Source organism: Rhinoderma darwinii, chromosome 1 (genome assembly GCF_050947455.1).
Source record: "Rhinoderma darwinii isolate aRhiDar2 chromosome 1, aRhiDar2.hap1, whole genome shotgun sequence".
Classification (NCBI taxonomy): Eukaryota; Metazoa; Chordata; class Amphibia; order Anura; family Rhinodermatidae; genus Rhinoderma; species Rhinoderma darwinii.
The window spans coordinates 331,769,739-331,794,775 of NC_134687.1; the positions used below are offsets into that span (position 1 = coordinate 331,769,739).

General features: G+C 42.0%; 1 protein-coding gene across 1 annotated transcript in view; it reads left to right on the top strand.

The window, feature by feature from the left end:
• Window positions 1-25,037, top strand: part of MUSK (muscle associated receptor tyrosine kinase) — a 218,161-nt gene that overhangs the window by 74,791 nt on the left and 118,333 nt on the right. The window contains exon 5 of the mRNA XM_075851610.1: window positions 3,314-3,455. Coding sequence (XP_075707725.1) covers window positions 3,314-3,455 — 142 coding nt within the window. The remainder of the gene's footprint in view (window positions 1-3,313; window positions 3,456-25,037) is intronic.

A 25,037-nucleotide genomic window follows, 5' to 3' on the forward strand; every position in this document is an offset into this window, starting at 1 on the left:
CGGGAGTTCGGCCGAACCCGGTGAAGTTCGGTTCGCTTGTCCGGCTTCGCTCATCGCAAAGACACTCCGTTTGGATGTTCGGAAACAGAAAAGCACGTGGTGCTTTTCTGTTTTCATTCATCCTTTTCACTGCTGTTGCGCGAATCACGCTCGTCCCACGGAAGTGCTTCCGTGTGGTGCGCGTGATTTTCACGCACCCATTGACTTCAATGGGTGCGTGATGCGCGAAATACGCAGAGTTATTGAACCTGTCGCGCTTTTTGACAAACGCTGCGCAAAAAGCACGGACTGTCTGTACTGCCCCATAGACTTGTATTGGTCCATGCGTGCCGCGTGAAAACCACGCGGCCCGCACGGACCGAATACACGCTCGTGTGAATCCCCCCTAACAACAATCACCAGCCCCCCCCCCCCCCGTAGTGATCCAGGCCGTGACCGCCTGTATAAAATAAGGCCCCTGATAAAAATTTTGGCGGAGTCATTTATGTTTGGTGTACAACCCCGAAAAAAACCTAATGGTGGATGAATCGCTGATGAGTTAGGGTATGTGCACACGATAACTGCATTTACGTCTGAAATTACGGAGCTGTTTTCAGGAGAAAACAGCTCCGTAATTTCAGATGTAATTGCATGTACTCGCGTTTTGCGAGGCTTCAATTACGGCCGTAATTTGGAGCTGTTCTTCATTGGAATCAATGAAAAACGGCTCAAATTACAGCTCAAGAAGTGTCCTGCACTTCTTTTGACGAGCCGTCTTTTTTACACGTCGTCGTTTGACAGCGACGCGTAAATGACAGGTCGTCGGCGCAGTACGTCGGCAAACCCATTCAAATGAATGGGCAGATGTTTGCTGACGTATTGGAGCCGTGTTTTCAGACGTAAATCGAGGCATAAAACGCCTCGTTTACGTCTGAAAATAAGTAGTGTGAACCCAGCCTAACAAAGGCAGGCTCTCATTCCGCCAGTACATCCCCTCAAAGAGAGCAAAATATGGGGTTAAAATCTACAAGCTCTGTGAGAGCGGTACAGGCTACACATCTGCCTTTAGAATCTATGAAGGCAAAGACCGTGATATTACCGACATTATTAACTCATTTACTTTCACACTGTTTTTGTAGGGAGAACCAAAAGGGAGGGTTGCTTATTGGATTATGTTTCACTGTAAAAATGCAGCAATACAGTATTTTCTGGAAAAACCTATTTTTTATTTATTTCCACCTATTAAAAATACTCACTATACCCCTAGATGAATATTAGCAGGACATTTATACTTGTCAAAATGACCTGCAGTACAACGGCAAATATAGCGTGGTTCCCTAAAATCAGCTCTGGCGTAAAAAGGCCTCCAAAAGCCAAAATGGACTCCTTCAATGATGTGCCCTATAACGGGTTCATATAATAGATTAGACACACATATTTGGTATCGCCGTACACGGGAGAAGTAGCAGAATGTGGGAAGGTGTCAATTTTACCAGTATGTCATACGGTGTTTCAAAATGGCTTAAGAAAAGTGACACTTTTGTAAAAAAAAATGCTATAGAAATAGACTTTAGAGTGTCTAGTTTGTATAACACAATGTTTTTTTACTATTATTTATTGGACTTCAAGTCCATTATCCATACATTAATACCATGGTGTAAAAAACGAAATTAAGACATTTTAGTGCGCAATTGAAAAAAGGGGCACTTGTGTTTTATACTATATTTCTGGTAAAAAATAAATAAACTACACCTCCAAGTCAGGTGTCCTTATGATCAGGATAAATGAAAAAAATATTTCAATACATTTGTATGATACAATTACTTTTATTTTCCAACTGTTACAAATTATGAAAAATCTAAATTTTTCTTTTTTGTCTGTCTTTCCACGGCTATAAAAAAAAGTAACAAAAATGTTACCTATACATATATACCACAAAAAGGAAGCACTACATGTCCCAAGAAAACAGTGCAAAATTCACATGGATACATAAAACACATACAGAGTTAGGCTGGGTTCACACGACATATTTTCAGGCGAATTAAGCCTGAAAAGACTGCTTCAATAAGTCGGCAAACATCTGCCCATTGCTTTCAATGGGTTTGCCGACGTACTGTGCCGACGACCTTTAATTTTACGCGTCACTGTCAAAAGACGACGCATAAAATGACTGCCTCGGCAAAGAAGTGCAGGACACTTCTTGGGACGTAATTTGAGCCGTTTTTCATTGAATCCAATGAAGAACAGCTCCAAATTACACCCGTAATTGACGCCTCGCAAAACGTGAGTACGAGCAATTACGTCTAAAATGCAGGAGCTGTTTTCTCCTGAAAACAGCTCCGTAATTTCAGACGTAATGGTCGTTATCGTGTGCACATACCCTTATACTGCGTTACATCTGCGAATAGCAAAACTGCAAAAATTGCTCTGGTCACTAAGGTTTAAACACCTTCGGTATTAAGGGGTTAAAAAATGGTTCTTTAATGTACACTAAAGAGTTCACTACTTACAGTACATCACAAAAATGTCCAATGGTCCAAATATTCCCAAATAGACATTACATACATTTTTCTGTATGCGCCCCCTACATTATTTTTCATAGATAATCTTTAAAAATCTTTGGCTTCTTGATCCTAATAGACCCTTTTTTAGATCTGATTCTATACTTAAGTATTTGTTTTAACCACCTTCTTCAGTTTGACCTATTGACCATGTAATAGGCAACCTGAGTATTAACAATGCACATTATTTTCACACTTTTCACAATTCCTTTAAACTTAGGGTAGGACCACATGGCGCGGCCCTGACACGGGCGCAACGCGGCTAACAACTGCGCCGGCACCATGTTTGGTGCGGCTGTCAAACAGCCTGTTAGCGGCCGCATGTTAACGCGGGTAAACCATCCCTTTATCTGTAAAATCATGCGGCCATGAATTAATACACCCTTTATGGCCGCACGATTTTGCAAATTACAACAACTCATTCGTCATTCATTCTCTATGGCAGCGCCGGAAAAAGCCGAACACTGCACTCGGCTATCTTCGGCGCTCCCATAGAGAATAAATGGAGTGGCAGTGCGCATGCGCATGTAACCGGAATACCCCTTAACGAGGTATTTGACAGCCGCTCCTACATAGTGCCAGAGCAGTTGTTGGCCGCGTTGTGATTGTGTCAGGGCCGCCTCGTGTGGCCGTACCCTTATACTAGGAAAAACATATCATTGGTTATGATTATTGGGTTGTAGAAATGTTATAATGTCAGTTGATATTTAAAGAGCAGAGCTGACTGAACTCAGAAAATATTTGCATTGTAAATTATTTATATATATTTGCAGGAGAATGCACGTATCTCCATTTTAGATTCTGGAAGCTTGAGAATTCAGAAAGTACAAAGAGAAGATGCTGGTCAATACCGTTGTATAGCTAAGAATAGCCTTGGAACTGCAATTTCAAAACCTGCACTGCTGGAAGTGGAAGGTAAAACAAAATGTATTATTTATAAACAATATATATACATTATATATATATATATATATATATATATATACATACATGGCCGCCATCAGGAATTTCAGGGCCCCCTACAGCTAAATTTTCTGGGCCCCCCTACCGTGGCACCGCCTGTTAACGGTACTCCGTCCAGCACTATATCATGGTACCCAGGGCCGCCATCAGGGGGGGTATTAGGGGTACTGATGTGAGAGGCCCGGCCAAACCTAATTGAAAGGGGGGCCCGGCAAACTGCCGTGACTTGCCTTTGGTAGAAAAAAAACAGGCCCCTGCAATGGGGCCCGTTTTTTTCACCAAAAGAATGTCGTGAGCTGCGGGCCCCCCTTTCACTTAGGTTTGGCCGGGCCTCTCACATCAGTACCCCTAATACCCCCCCTGATGGCGGCCCTGGGTAGCATGGGGGTCGTCATGGGGGCCGTCAAACACCGCCGCCCGTGCGACCGATCACGCGCACCCGCAAACTCCCATGCATGCGCACCCGCGACCGCCTGGAACCGCGCACCGAATTTTGAGGCAGATTTTGACCTGCCCACACTATCTTGCCGCGTTTTTTGCCCGCGGCGATTGAGGACAGCAGACAAAAAACGCAGGGAAAAATGCATTTTCTGCCTCCCATTGATTTCGATGAGAGGTCAGAGGCGGAACAGCGGAAAGAAAGGACGTGCTGCTTTTTCTTTTTTCCGCGACTGGCTCCCATTGATTTCAGATTAAATCAATGGGAGGCGGTTTTGGAAGTTTTTTGGTGCTGATTCTAACGAAGAGTCAATATCAGGGCCCAAAAACTCTGTGAACTGGGCCTTATTGTTAGGGCTTATTCAGACGAACGTGTAATACGTCCGTGCAACGTGCGTGATTTTCACGCGCCTCGCACGGACCTATGTTACTCTACGGGGCTGTACAGACTGTCCGTGAGATTCATGCAGCGTGTGTCCGCTGCGTAAAACTCACGACATGTCTGATATCTGTGCATTGTTCGCGCATCGCGCACCCATTGAAGTCAATGGGTGCGTGAAAGTCACGCCCAGCACACGGAAGCACTTCCGCAGCAGTATAAACTATGAATGAATACAGAAAAGCACCACGTGCTCCAAACATACAAACAGAGTGTCATAATGATGGCGGCTGCGCGAAAATCACGCAGCCACGCATCATACGCTGCTGACACACGGAGCTGTTATGGACCTTTTGCATGCGCAAAACTCCACGTTTTTGCGCGCGCAAAAAGCACACGCTCGTGTAAATCCGGCCTTAGGGTAGGAACACACTAGGCATGAACACTGCAGATTTTATGCAACACATTTTATTGTGGAAAATCCGCAGCGTATTAGGGTATGTTCACACGAGGGCGTCCGTTACGGCTGAAATTACGGGGATGTTTCAGCCTGAAAACATCCCCGTAATTTCAGCCGTAACGGTATGTGCAGGCGCTTGAACGCCGCGTCAATTACGGGCGTAATTAGCGCTGCTATTCATTGGAGTCAATGAATAACGGCTCCAATTACGGCCAAAGAAGTGACAGGTCACTTCTTTGACGCGGGCGTCCATTTACGCGCCGTCATTTGACAGTGGCGCGTAAATATACGCCTCGTGTAAACAGACAAACGTCTGCCTATTGCTTTCAATGGGCAGATGTTTGTCAGCGATATTGAGGCGCTATTTTCGGACGTAATTCGGGGCAAAAACGCCCGAATTACGTCCGTAAATAGGCCGTGTGAACATACCCTTACAGTCGCAGCCGAGTGGATGAGATTTGAACAAATCTCATTCACACGCTGCAAAAAAAATTGACCTGCAGTGTGGCTTTTTTAGCCGCAGCATGTCAATTTATTCTGTGGAATCGCTGCTCCTCTGTTGTGGAAATGCTGCGGTTCTGCCGCAAAAATCACAAATGAGAAAAAAAAAAAGGCACTTTTTTAAATTTATAAAAAAATTTAGACTTGCCCCGGCCGTAGTCCTGGTGACGCGATCCTTGATATTGACTCGGACACTGCGTCAGAATCAGCACCAAAAAACTTCCAAAACCGCCTCCCATTGATTTCATCTGAAATCAATGGGAGCCAGTCGCGAAAAAAAGAAAAAGCAGCACGTCCTTTCTTGCCGCGGTTCCGCCTCTGACCTCCCATCAAAATCAATGGGAGGCAGAAAATGCATTTTTCGCTGCGTTTTTTGTCTGCTGTCCTCAATCGCTGCGGGCAAAAAACGTAGCAAAAAAACGCGGCAAGATAGTGTGGGCAGGTCAAAATCTGCCTCAAAATTCTTTAAGGAATTTTGAGTCAGATTTTTTTTCTGCCTGCAAAATACTCTGTGTGAACAGGGCCATACTTAAACAGCACTTTGAGACATTTTACTCACTGTGTTAGAAGAACTGCTCCCACTCCAGTCCTCTTCAGGCGATGTCTTCCAGGCGATGTCTTCGGTCCAGACGTCCAGTCCTTCACCTCCAGCCAGGCTCCAGGTAAGTTCTGTCCATGTGTGTCTGTCCATGTTGTCGCATCTGGGAGCGCCCGGGCTGTCGCATCTGGGAGCGCCCGGGCTGTCGCGGGTGCGCGCTTCCGGGCTCTCGCGGGTTCGCGCCTGCGCGGTCTCCAGTGCGGGCGCTCGTGGGTGCGCGCTCGCAAGTGCGCACGCGCGGGAGTTTCCTTGTGTGCGCGATCGGTCGCGCACGCGGGCGGTTCGATGGCCCCCATGACGAGAGGGGGGGCCCGCAGCTCACGACATTCTGTGGTGAAAAAAACGGGCCCCATTGCAGGGGCCCGTTTTCTTCTACCAAAGGCAAGTCGCGGCAGTTGCCGGGCCCCCCTTTCAATTAGGTTTGGCCGGGCCCCTCACACCAGTACCCCTAATACCCCCCTGATGGCGGCCCTGTATACATATATATATGAGGGGTTATTCAGACGAACGTATAATACGTCCGTGCAACGCGCATGATTTTCACGCGCCTTGCACGGACCTATGTTAGTCAATGGGGCCGTTCAGACTGTCCGTGACTTTCACGCAGCGTATGTCCGCTGCGTAAAACTCACGACGTCCTATATTTGCCCGTTTTTCACGCATCACTCACCCATTGAAGTCAATGGGTGCGTGAAAACCACGCACGGCACACGGACGCACTTCCGTGTGCCGCACGCGATGCACGCTACAGTAGTCAAAACTATGAATGAAAACAGAAAAGCACCACGTGCTTTTCTGTTTACAAACATACAAACAGAGTGTCATAATGATGGTGGCTGCGCGAAAATCACGCAGCCACGCATCATATGCTGCTGACACACGGAGCTGTTATGGAACTTTTGCGAGCGGAAAAACCCCGCGTTTTTTCCGCGCGCAAAACGCACCCGCTCGTGTGAATCCGGCCTAAAAGTGTCATATTTAACCCCTTGAGTACCCAGCTCATTTTGGCCTTGAGGACCAGACCCATTTTTTCAAATCTGACATGTATCACTTTATGTGGTAATAACTCTGGAATACTTTTACCTATCCAATTGATTCTGAGATTGTTTTCTCGTGACATATTGTACTTTAGTTTAGTGCAAAAATTTGGTCGATAAATTCATTGCTTATTTGTGAAAAACACCAACATTTAGCGAAAATATGAAGAAATTATGATTTTTCCAATTTTTAATGCATCTGCTTGTAAAACAGATAGTAATACCACACAAAATAGTTACCAATTAACATCTCCCATATGTCTACTTTATGTTTGCATTGTTTTTTGAACATCCTTTTATTTTTCTAGGACGTTACAAGGCTTAGAACTTTAGCAGCAATTTCTCATATTTTTAAGAAAATTTCAAAAAGCGATTTTTTCAGGGACGAGTTCAGTTCTGAAGTGGTTTTGAGTGCCCTATATATTAGAAACCCCCATAAGACACCCCATTTTGAAAACTGCACCCCTCAAAGTATCCAAAACAGCATTCAGAAAGTGTTTCAACCCTTTAGGCGTTTTACAGGAATTGAAGGAAAGTAGAGCTGAAATTTTCAAATTTCATTTTTTTTTACAAAATTCATATGTAATACATTTTCTTCTGTACCACAGAAGGTTTTACCTGAGAAACGCAACTCAATATTTATTGCCCAGATTCTGCAGTTTTTAGAAATATCCCACATGTGGCCCTAGTGCGCTAATGGACTGAAACACAGGCCTCAGAAGCAAAGGAGCACCTCTTGGATTTTGGGGCCTCCTTTTTTTAGAATATATTTTAGGCACCATGTCAGGTTTGAAGAGGTCTTGTGGTGCCAAAACAGTGGAAACCCCCAAAAGTGACCCCCATTTTTTAAACTACACCCCTCAGGGAATTTATCTAGGGGTATAGTTAGCATTTTGACCCCACAGGTATTTTGCTATATTTTCTGGAGTTAGTCTGTGAAAATGAAAATCTACTTTTTTTCTGGAAAAACTTAAAATTTTTTAATTTTTGCAAGAAATAAAGGAGAGAAAGCACCCCAACATTTGTAAAGCAATTTCTCGTGATTACGGAAATACCCCATATGTGGTGATAAACTGCTGTTTGGACCCACAGCAGGGCTCAGAAGGGAAGGACCCCCATTTGGATTTTGGAGCTCTGATTTTACTGGAATGGTTTTCAGTGCCGTGTCATGTTTGCAATGCCCTGGAGGGACCTAAACAGTGGAATCCCCCCAAAAGTGACCCCATTTTGGAAACTATACCCCTCAAGGAATTTTTCTAGTGGTATAGTTATCATTTTGACCCCACAGGTTTTTTGCTGAATTTATTGGAATTAGTCTGTGAAGATGAAAAGAGACTTTTTTTTGGAAAAAACACAGAATTTTCTAATTTTTATAAGGAATAAAGGAGAAAAATCACCTCAACATTTGTAAAGCAATTTCTCCTGATTACGGAAATACCCCATTATGTGGTAATAAACTGCTGTTTGGACCCACGGCAGGGCTCAGAAGGGACGGAGCACCATTTGGATTTTGCAGCTCAGATTTTGCTGAATTGGTTTCTGGGGGCCATGTCGCATTTGCAGAGTCCCTGAAGTACCAGTACAGTAGAAATTCCCCAGATGTGATCCCAATTTGGAGACTATACCCCTGAAAGAATTAAATTAGAGGTGTAGTGAGCATTTTGAGCCCTCAGGTGTTTTATAGATTTTATTAGAATTGGTCCGTGAAAATGAAAACATTTTATTTTTTCCAATAACCTGTAGATTTAGCTCAGAATTTTTAATTTCCACAAGGAATACAGGAGAAAAGACACCCCAAAATGTGTTACACAATTTCTCCTGATTACGGAAATACCCCATATGTGGTTGTAAACGGCTATTTGGACATACGGCAAGGGTCTAAACGGAAAAAGTGCAATTTCGTTTTTGGAGTGGAGATTTTACAAAATTTGTTTTTGACGCCATGTTGCATTGCGCTGAGGTACCAGTACAGTGAAAACTCCAGAGAAGTGACCCCATTTAGGAAACTACACCCCTCAAGGAATTCATCTAGAAGTGTAGTGAGCATTTTGACCCCCAAAGGTTTTGCAGAAATTAGTGCACAGTGGATGTTGCAGATTGAAAATTGACATTTTCCCCATATATGCTATTTCAGTGCCCAATGCGTTGGGCCCAGCTTGTACCACTGGAGACATACGCCCCATAAATTGTTAAGCGGTTCTCCAGAGTACGGTAATACCCCATATGTGGTCATAAACCGCTGTTTGGGCACACTGCCAGGCCCAGAAGGAGCGCCATTTGGCTTTTGGAGCGCAGATTTTGCTTGGTAGTAGTTTTGTTTAGTGTTTTACTGGTGTTTCAGTTTATAATGTGGGGCATATGTAATCTGTGCGGAGTACATACATTTTTTGCGTGACACACTGTCGTTTTTATTGGTACCATGTTTGGCTACGCGCGACTTTTTGATCACTTTTTATTCCATTTTTTTGGAAACAACGTGACCAAAAAAGGAAATTCTGCCATTGTTTTTTATGGTATTTTTTTTACGGTGTTCACCGTGCGGGATAAATAATATGATATTTTTTTAGGTCAGGCCGATACGAACGCGGCGATACCTATTATGTCTAGTTTTTGTCTTTTTTTTCATTTTTTTTCTAATTATAAAGGGCTTGATCAGGGAAACAAGGCGATTATTGTTTTTATTACGGTAAACTTGTATTTATTTATTTATCTAAAACTTTTTTTTCACTTTTTTTTCACTTTTTATTTTACACATACTAGGAGACTGGAAGATCTGATCTTCTGATCCCCTGCACAATACACTGCACTACTTCTGTATGTACTGATGTAGTGCAGTGTATTGTAACTGTCACTTTACAACTGACAGTTGAGCCTATTACGTCCTGCCTTGGGCAGGACCTAATAGGCTCCCGTACCTGGCAACCAGGAAGCCGTTGCTAGGCTTCCTGGTTGCCATTGCAACCATCAGTACCCCGCGATTTTTCGCGGGGGGGGGGGGGGCAATGGGGTGCAGAGGGAGCCCCCTCCCTCTGTATCAATCACTTAAATGCCGCTGTCGCTATTGACAGCGGCATTTAAGGGGTTAAACTACAGCGATCGGAGAGGACAGTGATCGCTGTAGTTGCAGTGGGATGTCGGCTGTATATTACAGCCGACATCCGATGAAGATGGAGCGAGCACAGCTCCTGTGCCCGCTTCATCCTCAGGGCGTTACTATACGCCCATTTTCGGGAAGGGGTTCATAAAAATAGTGTTTGTTTTTTTTACACCACTTTCTCTGATCTCCTCACGTATCTCACAGAAGTGAGGAGATCAGAGACAGTGACAGGAGCTTTCTCTTGCAGACGACGTCACAGACGGCTGTGATTGGTCAGTCTTCAGAGACTGACCAATCACAGCAATCGCCGGCATTGGGGACTGCTAATTGGTCCCCAGGCCGGTAGCAGAGACGGTTAGCTGTCAATGACAGCTGCCGCCGCTGTTCTGTCACTATGTGATTTCACATAGTGACAGTTTATTCCTGCGCCGTAATAGTACGTCGAAGGTACGCTGGAATAAGTGGCCAGCGACGTACTATTACGTCGAAGGTACGCAAGGGGTTAAATAAATGCAAAAACAAAGTCAATCCCACAAAGGAGTGTCTGACAAGATTGACAGGATGACTGCATTACAGCTACTGTACGTTGTTAGGAATGATTTGTACATGTATAAAAAATGTATTTTAGAAAAAGGTGGCTTTGTTGCCTGTAGCAATCTGTTTGTAAACTGCACTCTAGAAATTAAATGTGGACCCTGATTGGGTGTTATAGGTAATAGATAATGATATCCAACACTGCTCAGATGCTCTCTGGACATGAGACACAGCTGGGTTCGTGTGCACACGGGAAAACTGGACAATGTTTGCCCTGACGGAGTAAATACAGCAGATGGATAACAGCTCCGTGTACAATTTTCTGCAGAAGGCATTCTGAGCCCAGTGGTTCTATCTCCTACCACGTTTCGCAGAGTGGAAAAAAGGCCCTATTTCAGGCTAATAGAAAACTGCAATATTGCCGCACACTATTTAAAAGCAAAAAGGTACTTTATTAGAGCACATTCACACGTGGCGGAATTGCTGTTGAATTCCGCTGCGGACAGTCCGCAGTGGAATTCTGCAGCAGCCGTTTTTTACATTTTTTTCTATAAATTTTTAGGAAAGTTAGTTCAGACGTTGCAGAAAATAAGTGTATGTTCACATGGCAGCGTCCGTAACGGCCGAAATTACGGGGCTGTTTTCAGGAGAAAACAGCCCGTCATTTCAGCCGTAACGGCATCTGCAGGCGCTTGAATGCCGCATCCATTACGGACGTAATTGGCGCTGCTTTTCATTGGAGTCAATGAATAACGGCTCCAATTATGTCCCAAGAAGTGACAGGACACTTCTTTGGCGCGGGCGTCTATTTACGCGCCGTCTTTTGACAGCGACGCTTAAATATACGCCTCGTGTGAACAGACAAACGTCAGCCCATTGCTTTCAATGGGCAGATGTTTGTCAACGTATTCAAGCCGTAATTTCGGACGTAATTCCAGGCGTAAAACACCCGAATTATGTCCGTAATTTGGCCGTGTGAACATACCCTAACTGTGCGGAAATCAGGCTGCGGTGCAGAATTTTCCCTCCGCAGCATGCTCATTCCATTGTGGAGAAGAAGCGGAATTTCACTGTGGATTTCAGCCTTTGCAATGCAAAAACTGAAATCTGTGGCAAGTCCGCTGTGATATCTGCCACGTCTAAATTACCTGTCAAATATGCAAATGTTGGTGCAGATTCGTTGCATAATTGCCCTAAATCTGCACCAACATTTGCAGCGGAAAAATTCCGCCAGGTCTGAACGTGCCCTTCAACTCACAATAAGTATGATAAAAATCTGTATAAAAAATATCAAGCAGCACGCCAAACAGTAGCCGGACCCTGGTTTTCGCCCTATTTCAGCTTCTTCCGGGGCATGTTAGGCATGTCTTTCCCATGTGTTAAATAGCCATCAATCAAAGACAGAATGCATTACAGAGTGCTCGTTTAAGAGTTTTAGACATTACAAGTTTTTTACCAAAACAATAAAACATTTCAACATACATAAAAACTAGAATACATGCAGGAAGAATAAAAAATAGCAATACATGCAGAAAGTATAAAAATGTATATAAATAAAAAGGACCGATGATTACTAAAATTACAATATACTGCTTGAAAACAATATATATACAAAAAGGATTTTCTCCCTATTAATCCCATCATCCCAGCATATAGGTGTGTACAGGGACTTAAATTCGTTATTACTTTTTACAACGAGCAAAAGTATAGAATTAAGTTTTCATTTTTATAAATGTTTTATATATAGGCAAAAAAGCAAGTTCTATTAAAAAAGAAAAAATGTTGTTAGAAAAAGTTCAAACAGTCGGTTAGTCATGAAGGCAAATACCAAGGCCTTATTCAGACGAACGTGTTAAACATCCATGTGACGGCCATTGAAACAACGGTCGTCACACCGACCTATATAATTCAATGTGCCCGTTCACACGGCCGTCGTTTCATATCCTATTTTTTCACGCTTCACGCATCCCTCCATAGACTCTTATCTATGGGGGATGCGCGATAACGCATCCCGCAGCGCAGAGCACGGATGCACCTCGGACGTGAAAAACGCCCATTTTTCATGTCCGAGCTGCGCAATGCCCGTGTGAATCTAGCCTTACTTTGGATTAGGACATCCATTACTTATCATATCCAATGTGAATCTTAATCTTGTGATCACAAATTTATCATACTCTACCAAATATGAATGTCCCTATTTGGATATTAATATATATATATCACTATTTTTAATAATTTGTGTGGAATTATGTGAAAAATAAATAAAGGTTAAAGGATAAAATAAAATACAATATATATATATATTTGTCATGTTACAAAGTCAGTACAAGATGAATAATTTCCAAACTTTTTCCACCTTTAATGTCACCTATAATCTGTACAATTCAATTGAAAAACAAACTGAAATCTTTTAGGGTGGAAAAAAAATAATAATGTGGTTGCATAAATATGCACACCCTTAAAGTACTACTTTGTTGAATTACCCTTTGACTTTATGACAGCATTCAGTCTTTTTGGGTAGAAGTCTATCAGCATGGCACATCTTGGCAATTGTTGCCCACTCTTCCTTGCAAAAGCGCTCCAAATCTGTCAGATTGCGAGGGCATCTCCTGTGTACAGCCCTCTTCAGGTCACCCCACAGATTTTGAATGGGATTCAGGTCTGGACTCTGGCTGGGCCATTCCATAACTTTGATCTTCTTCTGGTGAAGCCATTCTGTTGTTGATTAGGAGGTATGCTTTGGGTGGTTGTCGTGCTGAAAGGTGAAGCTCCTCTTCATCTTCAGCTTTTTAGCAGAGGCCTGCAGGTTTTGTGCCAATATTGACTGATATTTGGAACTGTTCATAATTCCATTCACCTTGACTAAAGCCCCAGTTCCAGCTGCAGTAAAGCAGCCCCAAAACATAATGCTGCCTCCACCATGCTTCACTGTGGGTATGGTGTTCTTGTGGTGATGTGCTGTTGTTGGCTTTGCGACAAACGTACCTTTTGGAATTATGGCCAAAAAGTTCAACCTTGGTCTCATCAGACCATAACACGTTTTCCCAAATGCTTTTGGCAGACTTGATGTAGGTCTTTGCAAATCATAGCCGGGATTGGATGTTGTGCTTTGTTAGAAAAGGCTTCCGTCCTGCCACCCTAGACCACAGCCCAGATATATGAAGAATATGGGAGATTGTTGTCACATGCACTACACAACCAGTACCTGCCAGAAAGTTCTGCAGCTTATTTAATGTTGCTGTAGGCCACTTGGTAGCCTCCCGGACCAATTTTTGTCTTGTCTTTTCATCAAGTTTTGAGGGACGTCCAGTTCTTGGTAATATCACTAATGTGCCAACGGTAATCCACTTCTTGATGTCCGTCTTCACTGTCTTCTATGGTATATCTAATGCCTTGGAAATTCTTTGGTACTCTTCTCCTGACTGATGCATTCCAACAATCAGATCCCTTTGATGTGTTGTAAGCGGACATGGCTTTTGCTGTAACATGCAACAAGGAAAATGTCAGGAAAATCCTAATAGAACAGCTAAACTTTATATGGGGTTACTCAGAATCACTTTAAATAATGGCAGCTGTGTACTGACTACTACTTAACATGAGTTTGAATGTGATTGGCTAATTCTGAATACAACCACATCCCCAATTCACACTTATACATCCACATTATTTTTATTTTTTATTTTTATTTTTCCCCTCTATATGATTTCAGTTTGTTTTTCAATGGAATTGTACAGATTATGGGTCACATTAAAGGTGGAAAAAGTTCTGAAATGATTCATCTTGTACTGACTTTGTAACATGACAAAAACTGGCATTTTAACAGGGGTGTGTAGACTTTTTATTGTGAGACACAGGGTTTTGAAGATGTATGTACCCCTACTGTTCACTACTCCCACATATAGTTTATTGGTTTGCAGTAATTAATATTAGCAGATATATTATTTTCTGTTTTATTGGTGCCGTAAACGTGGGAGATTGCTCATCTGATAAGCTGTCGCTGGAGGCCTGGCGGTATTGCATCAGTGAATATTGAAAACCGGCCGGTACATAAGAAGCTTATTCTTACAAATCTTGTTCACTCATTCATTGCCGAGGCTGGAATTAGCTGTCATGACGTCACAGCTCCTGAAATGCAGTCTTTATCCAGCAGGTATGTTGGAAAGCTTTTAGTGCAATGAAAAAGATTGTCTCCACAGGAATTGTCTAACTGGGAGCGGAAGATGTGAAAACCAGATTCTAACAGAATAACGGATAAAGGAAGGTAAACCAGTAGACGCCAAGGCACTCTTGACGGCACTTGCATTGATGGTGTATGACCTCACATATGCCCCAAGACTGCAAGGATCGATTTGGTAAGATCTAATTGGTATGCCCCAGGTTTTTACAGCTGTTGCTGGTAAATTCTGTTAGAGCTGTTTGATTTGCCTACAGAACAGTCCTGGCAGACCGGTGCCAACTTTATTATACACGCCAACCACAAAGAAAAGATTACACAAGAGACCATGCTTGTATGCTCAAAATCCTTTTCTGATCTTTATTGATCCAAACAAGTATATAAGTATGATGACAGGAAAGGTGTACGCTTTGATTTCAGCCAATCATCTACAATATGATAATGACTCTGATTCAGCCAATGGGAATATTTCAATGCATTATAATGATTCTTCACACCTCAAGGCCCCCCCTCCCAGGTGGCCTGTCCTTTATCACATGGTGAAGACACACATTTCAGATACACAAGTTAATGTGTCTCTACTTCTTATCTGACTAGAGAATGGAGACTGCAAATAAGATGGCACAACATTAAATCATTTAAACAAAGCCCTTCTTCAAGGCTCACCCCTCCCTTATGGTAAACAATGTCATTCTTCCAGACTCAAGGACGATCAGCTCCTTACAAGAATAATAAAAATATTCAACATAGAATTGTTTCAGACAATGCTCACAGATATATTTTAGCTTTTTAACACCTCCCCGCCACAGCCCTTTTTCAGATTTTCATTTTAGTTTTTTCCTCCCCGCCTTCCAAAAGCCATAACGTCTTTATTTTTCCGTCGATATAGTACTATGAGGGCTTGATTTTTGCGGGACGAGTTGTAGTTTTTGTAGCACCATTTATTTTGCCATATAATGTACTAGGAAACGGGAAAAAAATTATTTGTGGGGTAGAAAATGAAAAAAACAGTGATTCCTCCATGGTTTTTTGTGCGCCGTTTTTACGGAATTCACTGTGCCATTAAAACAAGAAGTTAATTTTATTCTGTGGGTCAATACAATTATGCTGATACCAAATATATATAGTTTTTTCTATATTTGACTACTTTTACAATTAAAAACCTAAGTGTAAAAAATAAAATTTAATTTGTGTCGCCAAATTCCGAGAGCCATAACTTTTTTATTTTTCCGTCGATTAAGTGGTATGAGGGCTTATTTTTTGCGGGATAAGCTGTAGTTAATAATACAATTTTGGTGTACATTCGACAGTTTGATCACTTTTTATTTCATTTTTTGTGGGAGATTAGGTGACCAAAAAACAGAGATTCTGGAGTTTACAATTTTTTTTTTTTACGGCGTTCACCGTGCGGGTTAAATAATGATATATTGTAATAGTTCAGACTTTTATGGACGCGGTGATACCAATTATGTTTATTTATTTATTTTTTTACTATGCTCTAGGGGGAAAATGGGAAAAGGGGGGGGTCTTTGAACTTTTAATATATATATATATTTTTTTAAAACAAAAAAACAACTTTGTTTAACTAATTTTTACCTTTTTTATTAGTCCCCCTAGGGGACTTCAACCAGCGATCGTTAGATCGCTTGCACGATATACTGCAATACTAAATGTATTGCAGTATATCGTGATTCTGACAGGCAACTATTAAGCACTGCTGGAGGCAGAGCTTAATAGGTGTACAAAGATGGCGGACCTGGGGCCTTCATTAGACCCCCAGGCAGCCATAGCAACCATCGCCCCCCCCCCCCCACGATTGCGTCGCGGGGGGGCACGATAAGCTGTTAGAGGGGGTCGCACCCCTCTTTCTAACTATTTAAATGCTGCGGTCGCTATTGACCGCGGCATTTAACGACTTAAACAAGCGGGATCGCGCTCGAGTGCGATGCCGTTCGTTACTCTGAAGTGTCGGCTGTAACAAACAGCCGACACCGGCATCGTATGCAGCGGGTTCACTCCGTGAAAAACAGCTCTAAAAACGGGCGTAAAAAACGCTGCGAAAAACGCGAGTTGCTAAAAAAACGGCTGAAAATCAGGACCAGTTTTCCCTTGAAAACAGCTCCGTATTTTCAGGCATTTTTTGCTAAGCGTGTGAACATACCGTAATACATAGGTGTGTGTGTGTTTATACCTATACCCGCATGGTATTGTTTTGGTTACCTCTAAAGAAAAAGGAGAGAAATTTGAGATTTCATGATTTCTTGACATGCGCTTGTCAGGGAGTTGTATATGTATTGGAGTTCCCCTGTGGGCTTGCTTCACTATGTAGGTAAAACATGTAAGAAACTAAAAAAAGCAGAAAATGGATCATAGTGTCTCGGCACATTATGCATCAAAACAAAATAAAAACCCAAATGTACAACATTTTTCGTAGTTGAGGTTGTTGAGATGAGTTTAATGAAGAAAAAAAAATCGGTAAAAGGGAAGGTTTTTTTATTATTTTTTAATAAACTCTTCAGCACCTTATGGTATAAATGTTGATTTTTAATTAAAAGGCTTAATTTAATTTTTTCCCCCACATAATTTTACACATATTATTAAAGATAGGGATATAGTATTACAACATTTATTATTATCGAAATAGGGACATTCATTTTTGATAGAATATGGTTAATTTGTGATCACATGATTAAGATTCACTTTGGATGTGATAAGTAATTGTTGTCCTAATCCAAAGTTAGTATTTGCCTTCATGACTAACCCTCCCAGGTTGAACTTTTTCTAACAAAATTTTTTATTTTTTAATACAACTTGCTTTTCTGCCCAAGGAAAATTCCTTGCTTTATTGGCAGATCTCTCTGGCTATATATAAAATACATCTATATAAATTAAAACCTAATTTTATATTTTTGCTGGTGGTGAAAAGTAACAACGAATTTAAGTCCCTGTACACACCTATAGATGATGGGATTAATAGGGTGAGGAACATTTTTGTATATATGTAGTTTTCAAGCAGTATATTGTAATTTTAGGTATCATGGTGCTCTTTATTTATATATTTTTTTATACTTCCTGCATGAATTGCAGTTTTTATGTACATTGTTGAAATGTTTTATTGTTTTGGTAAAAAACTTGTAATCGCTAACGCTCTTAAACTAGCACGATGTAAGGGCTTGTCCACACATAACGGAATTGCTGCTTATTTTCCGGCCGGAATTGTGGACGGAAAATATGCAGCAAAATACTGTAGCAGTAAAGTGGTTGAAATTTAACAAATCTCATCCTCACGCTGCGTAAAAATTCCGACCAGAAATTGACCTGCGGTGCGTATTTTTCGTACTGCAGCATGTCAATTCCTGCTGCAGAAAGTGAACTGAATTGCTGCGTTTTCAGAGGAGATATCACCATCTCCCAACATTGAGAAAAACACAGCAAACTCTGCACCATTTTCTGCCGTAAAACACACAGGAAATATTGCAGTTTCGGAAATCCTGCTAGTTTCTGCGGAATTGCTGCAGACATTTTCTGTAGCAATGCCATTACGTTTTGGCAAGCCCTAATGCATTCTGTCTTTGATTGATGGCTATTTAACAAATGGGAAAGATATGCCTAACGTGCCCTGGAAGAAGCCAAAATAGGGCAAAACCCAGGATCGGGCTGCTGTTTGGCGTGACGCTTGAAATTTTATGTTCACATTTTTATCATACTTATTGTGAGTATAATAAAGTATCTTTTTGGTTTCAAATAGTGTGTGGCAATACTGCACTATTCTAATTTTCTATTAGCCTAAAATAGGGCCTTTTTTCCACTCTGCGACACGTGGTTAGGGGTAGGACCACAGGGCTCGGAATATCTTCTGCAGAAGATTGTACACACAGAGCTGTTTTCCATCTGTTGCATCTTCTCCGTAGAGGCAAACGTTGTCCAGTTTCCCCATGTGTGCATGGACCCAGTTTAGTCTCATGTCCAGAGAGCATATGAGCGGTGAAGTAATATATGTATATGGACTCATTTCTTAAAGTTGTGAAGACTCTTTAACTGTCACCTGCTCCATTCATCTACACTTGATTTGCTGTTTGTTCATAGTATTTATCATATCCAATGATATCCAACAGTTTTTTATCTTGAAGGTGACAGAAATACATTAATGTAAGTACATTGGTTTGAAGTAGTTGGCCTTATGATATTTTAAGAAGTTTTCGTATCATACTAAGTAATGTCATAATGCCAGGGTTTGTCATCACTATCTGATCGGTTGGGACCGAACGCTCGAAACCCTACAACACTTAAAAAAGAAAAGGCTGGTAAAGTCCAATTGCCTGTTGGTCTTCTACCAATCAGACAGTGATGTCATATATGCCAATACTTAGTATGGTGGGGAAACTTTTTTACAATTCTGTCAGATATTTCTTAGCTATAGACTGTAAATTGCCCATTTTAGTAACTTTACATGTTGACAAAGTACCAGCTTGCAGTCTGATTCTAAGAGGCATCTTCTAAAATGTTTTGACATCATGCAGCTAATCTCAGGGAAAGCAACATTTTCCATTAAAGCCTTATCTTCAGAATGAGATGGACCACAACCATGTTCTCTTGAACCAGAATAGAGAATATGGTTAATATGTAAATTATATGAGCCTACGAATAAAGTCCTAACAGAAAAATGCTAAATATATTTTAAATGACTTGTGGTCTTCTCCAGATCACCCTTGGATCTGTTCTAACTTTACTTCAACCATGTAAGGAGAGCAGCAGAGGTCTGCAGTCCTGACAGCTGTTTACACAAGCCTGAGAAAATGGGCTGAATGATCTCCTTCTATTGTTTCAATTTCTTTAAGCAGTAATGAAAATGCAAATGTCCTATTTATTTCTGTCACAGTTTTCTAGTTTCTCAGCGCTTCATCCACTCCAAAATGTCATGGTTGCACAATGGAGTAGGGTCCTTTCTGTACACTACCTTTCTGGTTCTAGGCAATAAACCTTCTCAAACCATTATTGGCATACTCTGCTCATTGGAATAAAAAAAGAAAATGTTAAAGGACAGGTAAACTTTTTAAAACAGTCTTAAATGAAATATCTTTTTGTTTTATGTTTATACAGTAGCCCCTATTCAGACCTATGTATCTCCAGGGTTACATGCCACAAACAAATTCTGTTTAGTCTGATCTTGCAGTCACGTGTTAGCCCCTGTTCACATCAGCATTGTCCTTCTGTTGAGGGGTTCCATAGGAGGTTTCCGTCGGGTTAACCACTCAACAGAAAGGCAAACTGAAGCCTTAGCTTCCGTTTCCCTCACCATTGACCTTGTTAAAGGTTTCCGTTTGTCACCGTTGTGGCAGGGTTTAGTTGTTTTGACGGAATCAATAGCACAGTTGACACGCATCCTAAAAAGGTTACATTTTTGCATTTTTATAGGTCTAAATTATAAAAAAAAATATTAAACAGAAACACATGAGAAACTCAATCTAAGTGTCATTATAATAACATGTCAAGAATGTATTGCAAGACGTAATATCAGTAATGGAAATTATTTTATACGTTTTTGTAAAATTCCACAGTTACATAATACCGTACAGAATCATCCAGACAGTTCTGATGTTCTAAAAGCAAAAATAGTGTAAATCTTTTTAGGCTCTTGTATGAAAAGTAGAACAAAGCAGATGCTCTTAGGGTTGTAACTATATAAGGGTTGGAGGCCATGTTACAGACTTTGCATTGGGGTCCAGGAGCTCAAGTTACCCTTCTGAGTGCCCTTCTTTGGCTTTCAGCCATCACATGCAAAATGTGAACTGTAGTCTGATTGGTTGTTATGTGGAAAATATCCGTTCTTGATAATATTGAATATATTAGTAATATACAATATTATGGTGTTTTGTAATTACATGTTTTCCCAAGCAACGCGTTGTACTCCATTTCCCGCAGGAATGTTCTGATCATAGTGATACTGTGTTCCCTCTTATGTAAGTTTTATAATTGTATAACTAAATGCAGAACAGCATCTCCTAATATAGACAAATAAATAAGTATATTAATTTACTCCAGATTTATGAGCATGATATATCATTTTTCTGTTAATATGTTATCTGCTTTAGGACTAAAAAAAAAAAGAGGTCAAGTTATGTGCTGATATTCACAACCAAAATCAGTACAGTGAGTATTTGACATTTCATGGGAGAATAAAGTTTCACTAAAGGTAGAACGGAAAGAGATAGAAGATGCCACACTGTCTTGGAATGACATGACCTTCCGTTTTGCTTTGGAATGTCAGTTTGCTCGATATAGCCTTAGGCCAATATTTGTTCTCAATATAGAAATGAGTTCTACTACAAATGGTTTCATACAGTGCCTCCGGATACAAACTATGGACTTGCATTTTTCTCACTGCTGGTTTGTGACGGAAAAAAAACATCTTTTTTTAGAATAGCATATTAGTGACGAGGCACAATTTATGACTTACATCATTGCTATCAGCCAATATGTATTACTGTGCAGTTGATACATTTTTTAAATGATTATCATATAGTCATTATGGACATTACCGGATTTCAAAACTGTAGGCATAGATTGTCTGGTACCTTATACTTCACCCATAAGCTAGGCTACACCCTAAGCCAGGCCTGGACAAATATTAGCCAGATCTGAAAGCCAGCTCCAAGAGTTAGGAGCCAGCAGTGCACCCTCCCTCCGTGCTTGGAGTAAAACATGTGTTCCCCACTCTCCTTTTCCCCAGTCATCAAGCAGGCCCTTCACTTCCCCATTAGGTACAGCCCCTTCCTAACTTCTCCAATAGTCACAGCAGGCATCCCCCACTTCTTCCGTAGCAACAGCAGCCTCTTTTTCACGAGTGATTACAGCAAGGCCACCACCTCCCTTCCAGCGGGCCGCTTCCCAACTTATCCAGCAGTCAAAACAGCCCACTCACTCCCCTAGTAGTCACAACAGCGCGCCACCACATTAGCCTAGTCACAGCTGGCCCCTGCCACATTCCCTCAACAGTCACAGCAGCTCAAAAGTCACAGCAGCTCTCACTCCCCACAATAGTCACAGCCGGACCACTTTCTACTAGTGGTCCCCTCAACTTAAACAGTAAAAAACAGCCCCCTACCCTCATATAGCAGTTACAGCATAGAATCCTGCTCAGGCCAGCTACCCTCATGCTGTACTTACCACAGGACAGCCCTTCTTAGCCTCCCCACACAGTAGTCGCTGCAAAGCCTTCTCTCTCCTCCACCACCTGTCCTCACCTCCCGACACTACTGGTAAGTATGCAGCTTTTTGCATCATCCTGTGCTAACAGTGACGATGTAGGTGAGGCTAAAGGTGCTGTCATTAAATAATAGTGTGCTCTCTCTGCCCAACAAGAGTAGTGTCTGCTATTGGCAGGAAGCTGGGTGCTGGCAGTGGCATCATACAGCTCTATTGCATTTGGCACTGGATAGAAGCACCCAGCAGTCAAATGTATAAGGGGTAGAAAGCAAAAACACCCACCTTATGGCATAAAATGTTTGTCTGCTCTAATAAAAATAAAGCAGAACAGCATTTAGCGTCTTCTGCAGCCCACCTCTTATCCCTCCTCTCACTCCCAAAGCACTGTGTCTACAATGAAACCTACCCAGAAGACCATCCCTTTGAGAAACCCCCCCCATCCAGACCAAATTTTTCTGTGAGCGATTTTTCCCACGATTATATTCTATGGAAGCTGCACCTTTATAAGCAGGCCACCCCTAATCCAACCAAATACTAATTTTGTAAGCAAATTTTTCAGTGGGAACTCATTTGAAAAGACCACAAGTTGGACTTAGATGGGCTGTAAATCATCGGGATGCGTGTGATTGCCTCGCTGCATCCCCAGACCAGAGGGAGCAGGAAGAGGAGACTTGCTTGGCACATCGGAAGAGAGAAGCTGCCAGAATTGTGCTGCATCATTAAGGGTTAAAAGGTCAGGAGGAGGAGCATTTATAGCACCATGGAGCATCATGAAAGGAGGGACGAGGAAAGAGGGGTAGGGAGGCTGTCAGAGAAGGGGAAGGTGCATCACATGTCATGCTGCACTGAACAGCCCATGGGATGGCTGAGCAAGGTAGCCTGCAGACTGCCACTGGGGTGTCAAGGTTAGCAGTGAGAGGTGATATAGGGAGGGGAGCCATGCTGGTGTACTGTACTGTATAAAAATGAGAGGGGTAGCAATGCTGGGGATTAGGAATGAGAAGGGGAGCCCTAATAGGGACCAGGATTGAGAGGGGAATAATGCTGAGGGACAAAGAGGGGAACCATACTGGAGAACATGATTTAGAGCGGGGACCAATAATAAAAGCGGAGCCATGCTGGGGAAAAAGAGGGGACCTATGTTGGGAAATGAGCGGGGAGCCATGCTGGTGTCCAGGAATGAGAGGCCTGTTTATTTGTGTGCTTTACATGTTTGCTAACTACATTACATACTATAACTTTTGTCTCGCTTCTTTTGGTGGGTATACCAGGTTGATGTTCACAAAAAAGTTTCTTTGTGCCAATTATGTGCCATAAACAAGACAACTCTAGAAGAACTTCAACCTCTTCCCATCTCTTCTTGTCACGGCGCTGGGTGTGGACCCACTGGGCCATACCACGTAGCAGAATAGCAGCTGGTCAAACAGGTATAGGCAATGTCTATAGCTCTGGAAAGGGTATCTGAGGCAACGTAGACAGTAGCGGTGGTTTCAGGCTGAGATGAGGCTCGGCAGTAGACAGACACCCGGTGGGGTGCAACACAGCAGATGCAGCAGAGAGCACAATACGACTCCAACACTTCAAGGCACAGGGGCACGGTAGCACGGGACTCAGGGTACAGGCAGCAGGAACGGGAAACACTGGGAACTGGAAAACACTAGGAGACCATTTACAAAGAAAAACTATGGTAACACAACAACGCTCAGGAAATGGATGGAAGGACATAGCCCTATTTATAGTCCAGAAGCATTCTGGGCTAATTTGCAGATATTCGTTTTTTCCACCGACGCATTCAAAGAGCTATAACTTCTTTTTCGTTTTCCATCAACATAGCTGTATGAGCTATATACTTGTTTAAAACTGACAGGCAATCTATTAGGCCATGTCTCTGACACGGCCTAATAGGTTTATAGCCAGGGTAGCCCTCGGGGCCATTGTTGGGCCCCCTGGCTGCAATGCCAACCCATTGGAAGCCCACAATCACATTTGCGGGCCGCTGATGGGTGACAGAGAAAGCACCCTCCCTCTGTAAACCTCTTAAATGCTGCGGTCGCTATTGACCGCAGAATTTAAGGGGTTGAACAGTCACGATCGAAGCAAGCAATGATTGCTACCATTAGAGCAGAAGTTGGATCTTGATTGACTTCCCCCTCCAACTCTTGCGGTTGCGCCGTTGCCTTGCATTCCCCTGGCATGTCTGGTGCAGCGATGAAGCCAGGTAGAGTACACCTCACTGCATAGAGTACAAGGCAATGGCGCATCTGAGAAAGTTGGAGGAGACTGGTAGTGATGTTAAGCAGCCAGGAAGATGTCAATCAAGCATGGATTGGTGGGTTTGGAGGCAGGATTATGTGATGCTTAAGGATAGCTTAAGGATAGCAGCACCGCCCCATGTCCATTTATAGGGTAAGTAGCATACAGCGTTTTAAAAGTTGATTTTATAGATTTTGCTGCATCTGAAAATAACATACTGGGGGCGGTTCAAGGGGTTAAAACTACCAGACAGGTTCCCATTAAATAGACAATGAATTGCAACAATTCCACCCCGCAATTTTGTTATTATAAATATATCCTATATAATTACAGAACTAGAACCAAGCTCAATACATATATACAGCACCAGAACCAAGCTCGGTACATAAATATAGGACCAGACCCAAGCTCAGTACATAAAAACAGCTCCAGAACCAAGCTAAGTACATAAATACAGCACCACAACCAAGATCAGTACATAAATGCAGCTCCATAACCAAGCTCAGTACATAAATACAGCACCAAAACAAAGCTCATTACATAAATACAGCACCAGAACCAAGCTTATTTTATAAATACAGCACCAGAACAAAGTTTAGTACATATATACAGCACCAGAGCAAAGCTCACTTTATATATATATATATATATATATATATATATATACAGCAGCAGGATCAAGCTCAGTACATAAATACAGCACCAGAACAAAGCTCAGTACATAAATACAGCTCAGTACAGAGATCATTTGCAAATTTAGTGCAACCCCTGCCATATAGGTTTGTACGGCGTAAAACTATAGATCCTAACAATGGTAAGGATATTCTGGCAGTTACTGTTTCACAAAAAAAATCATA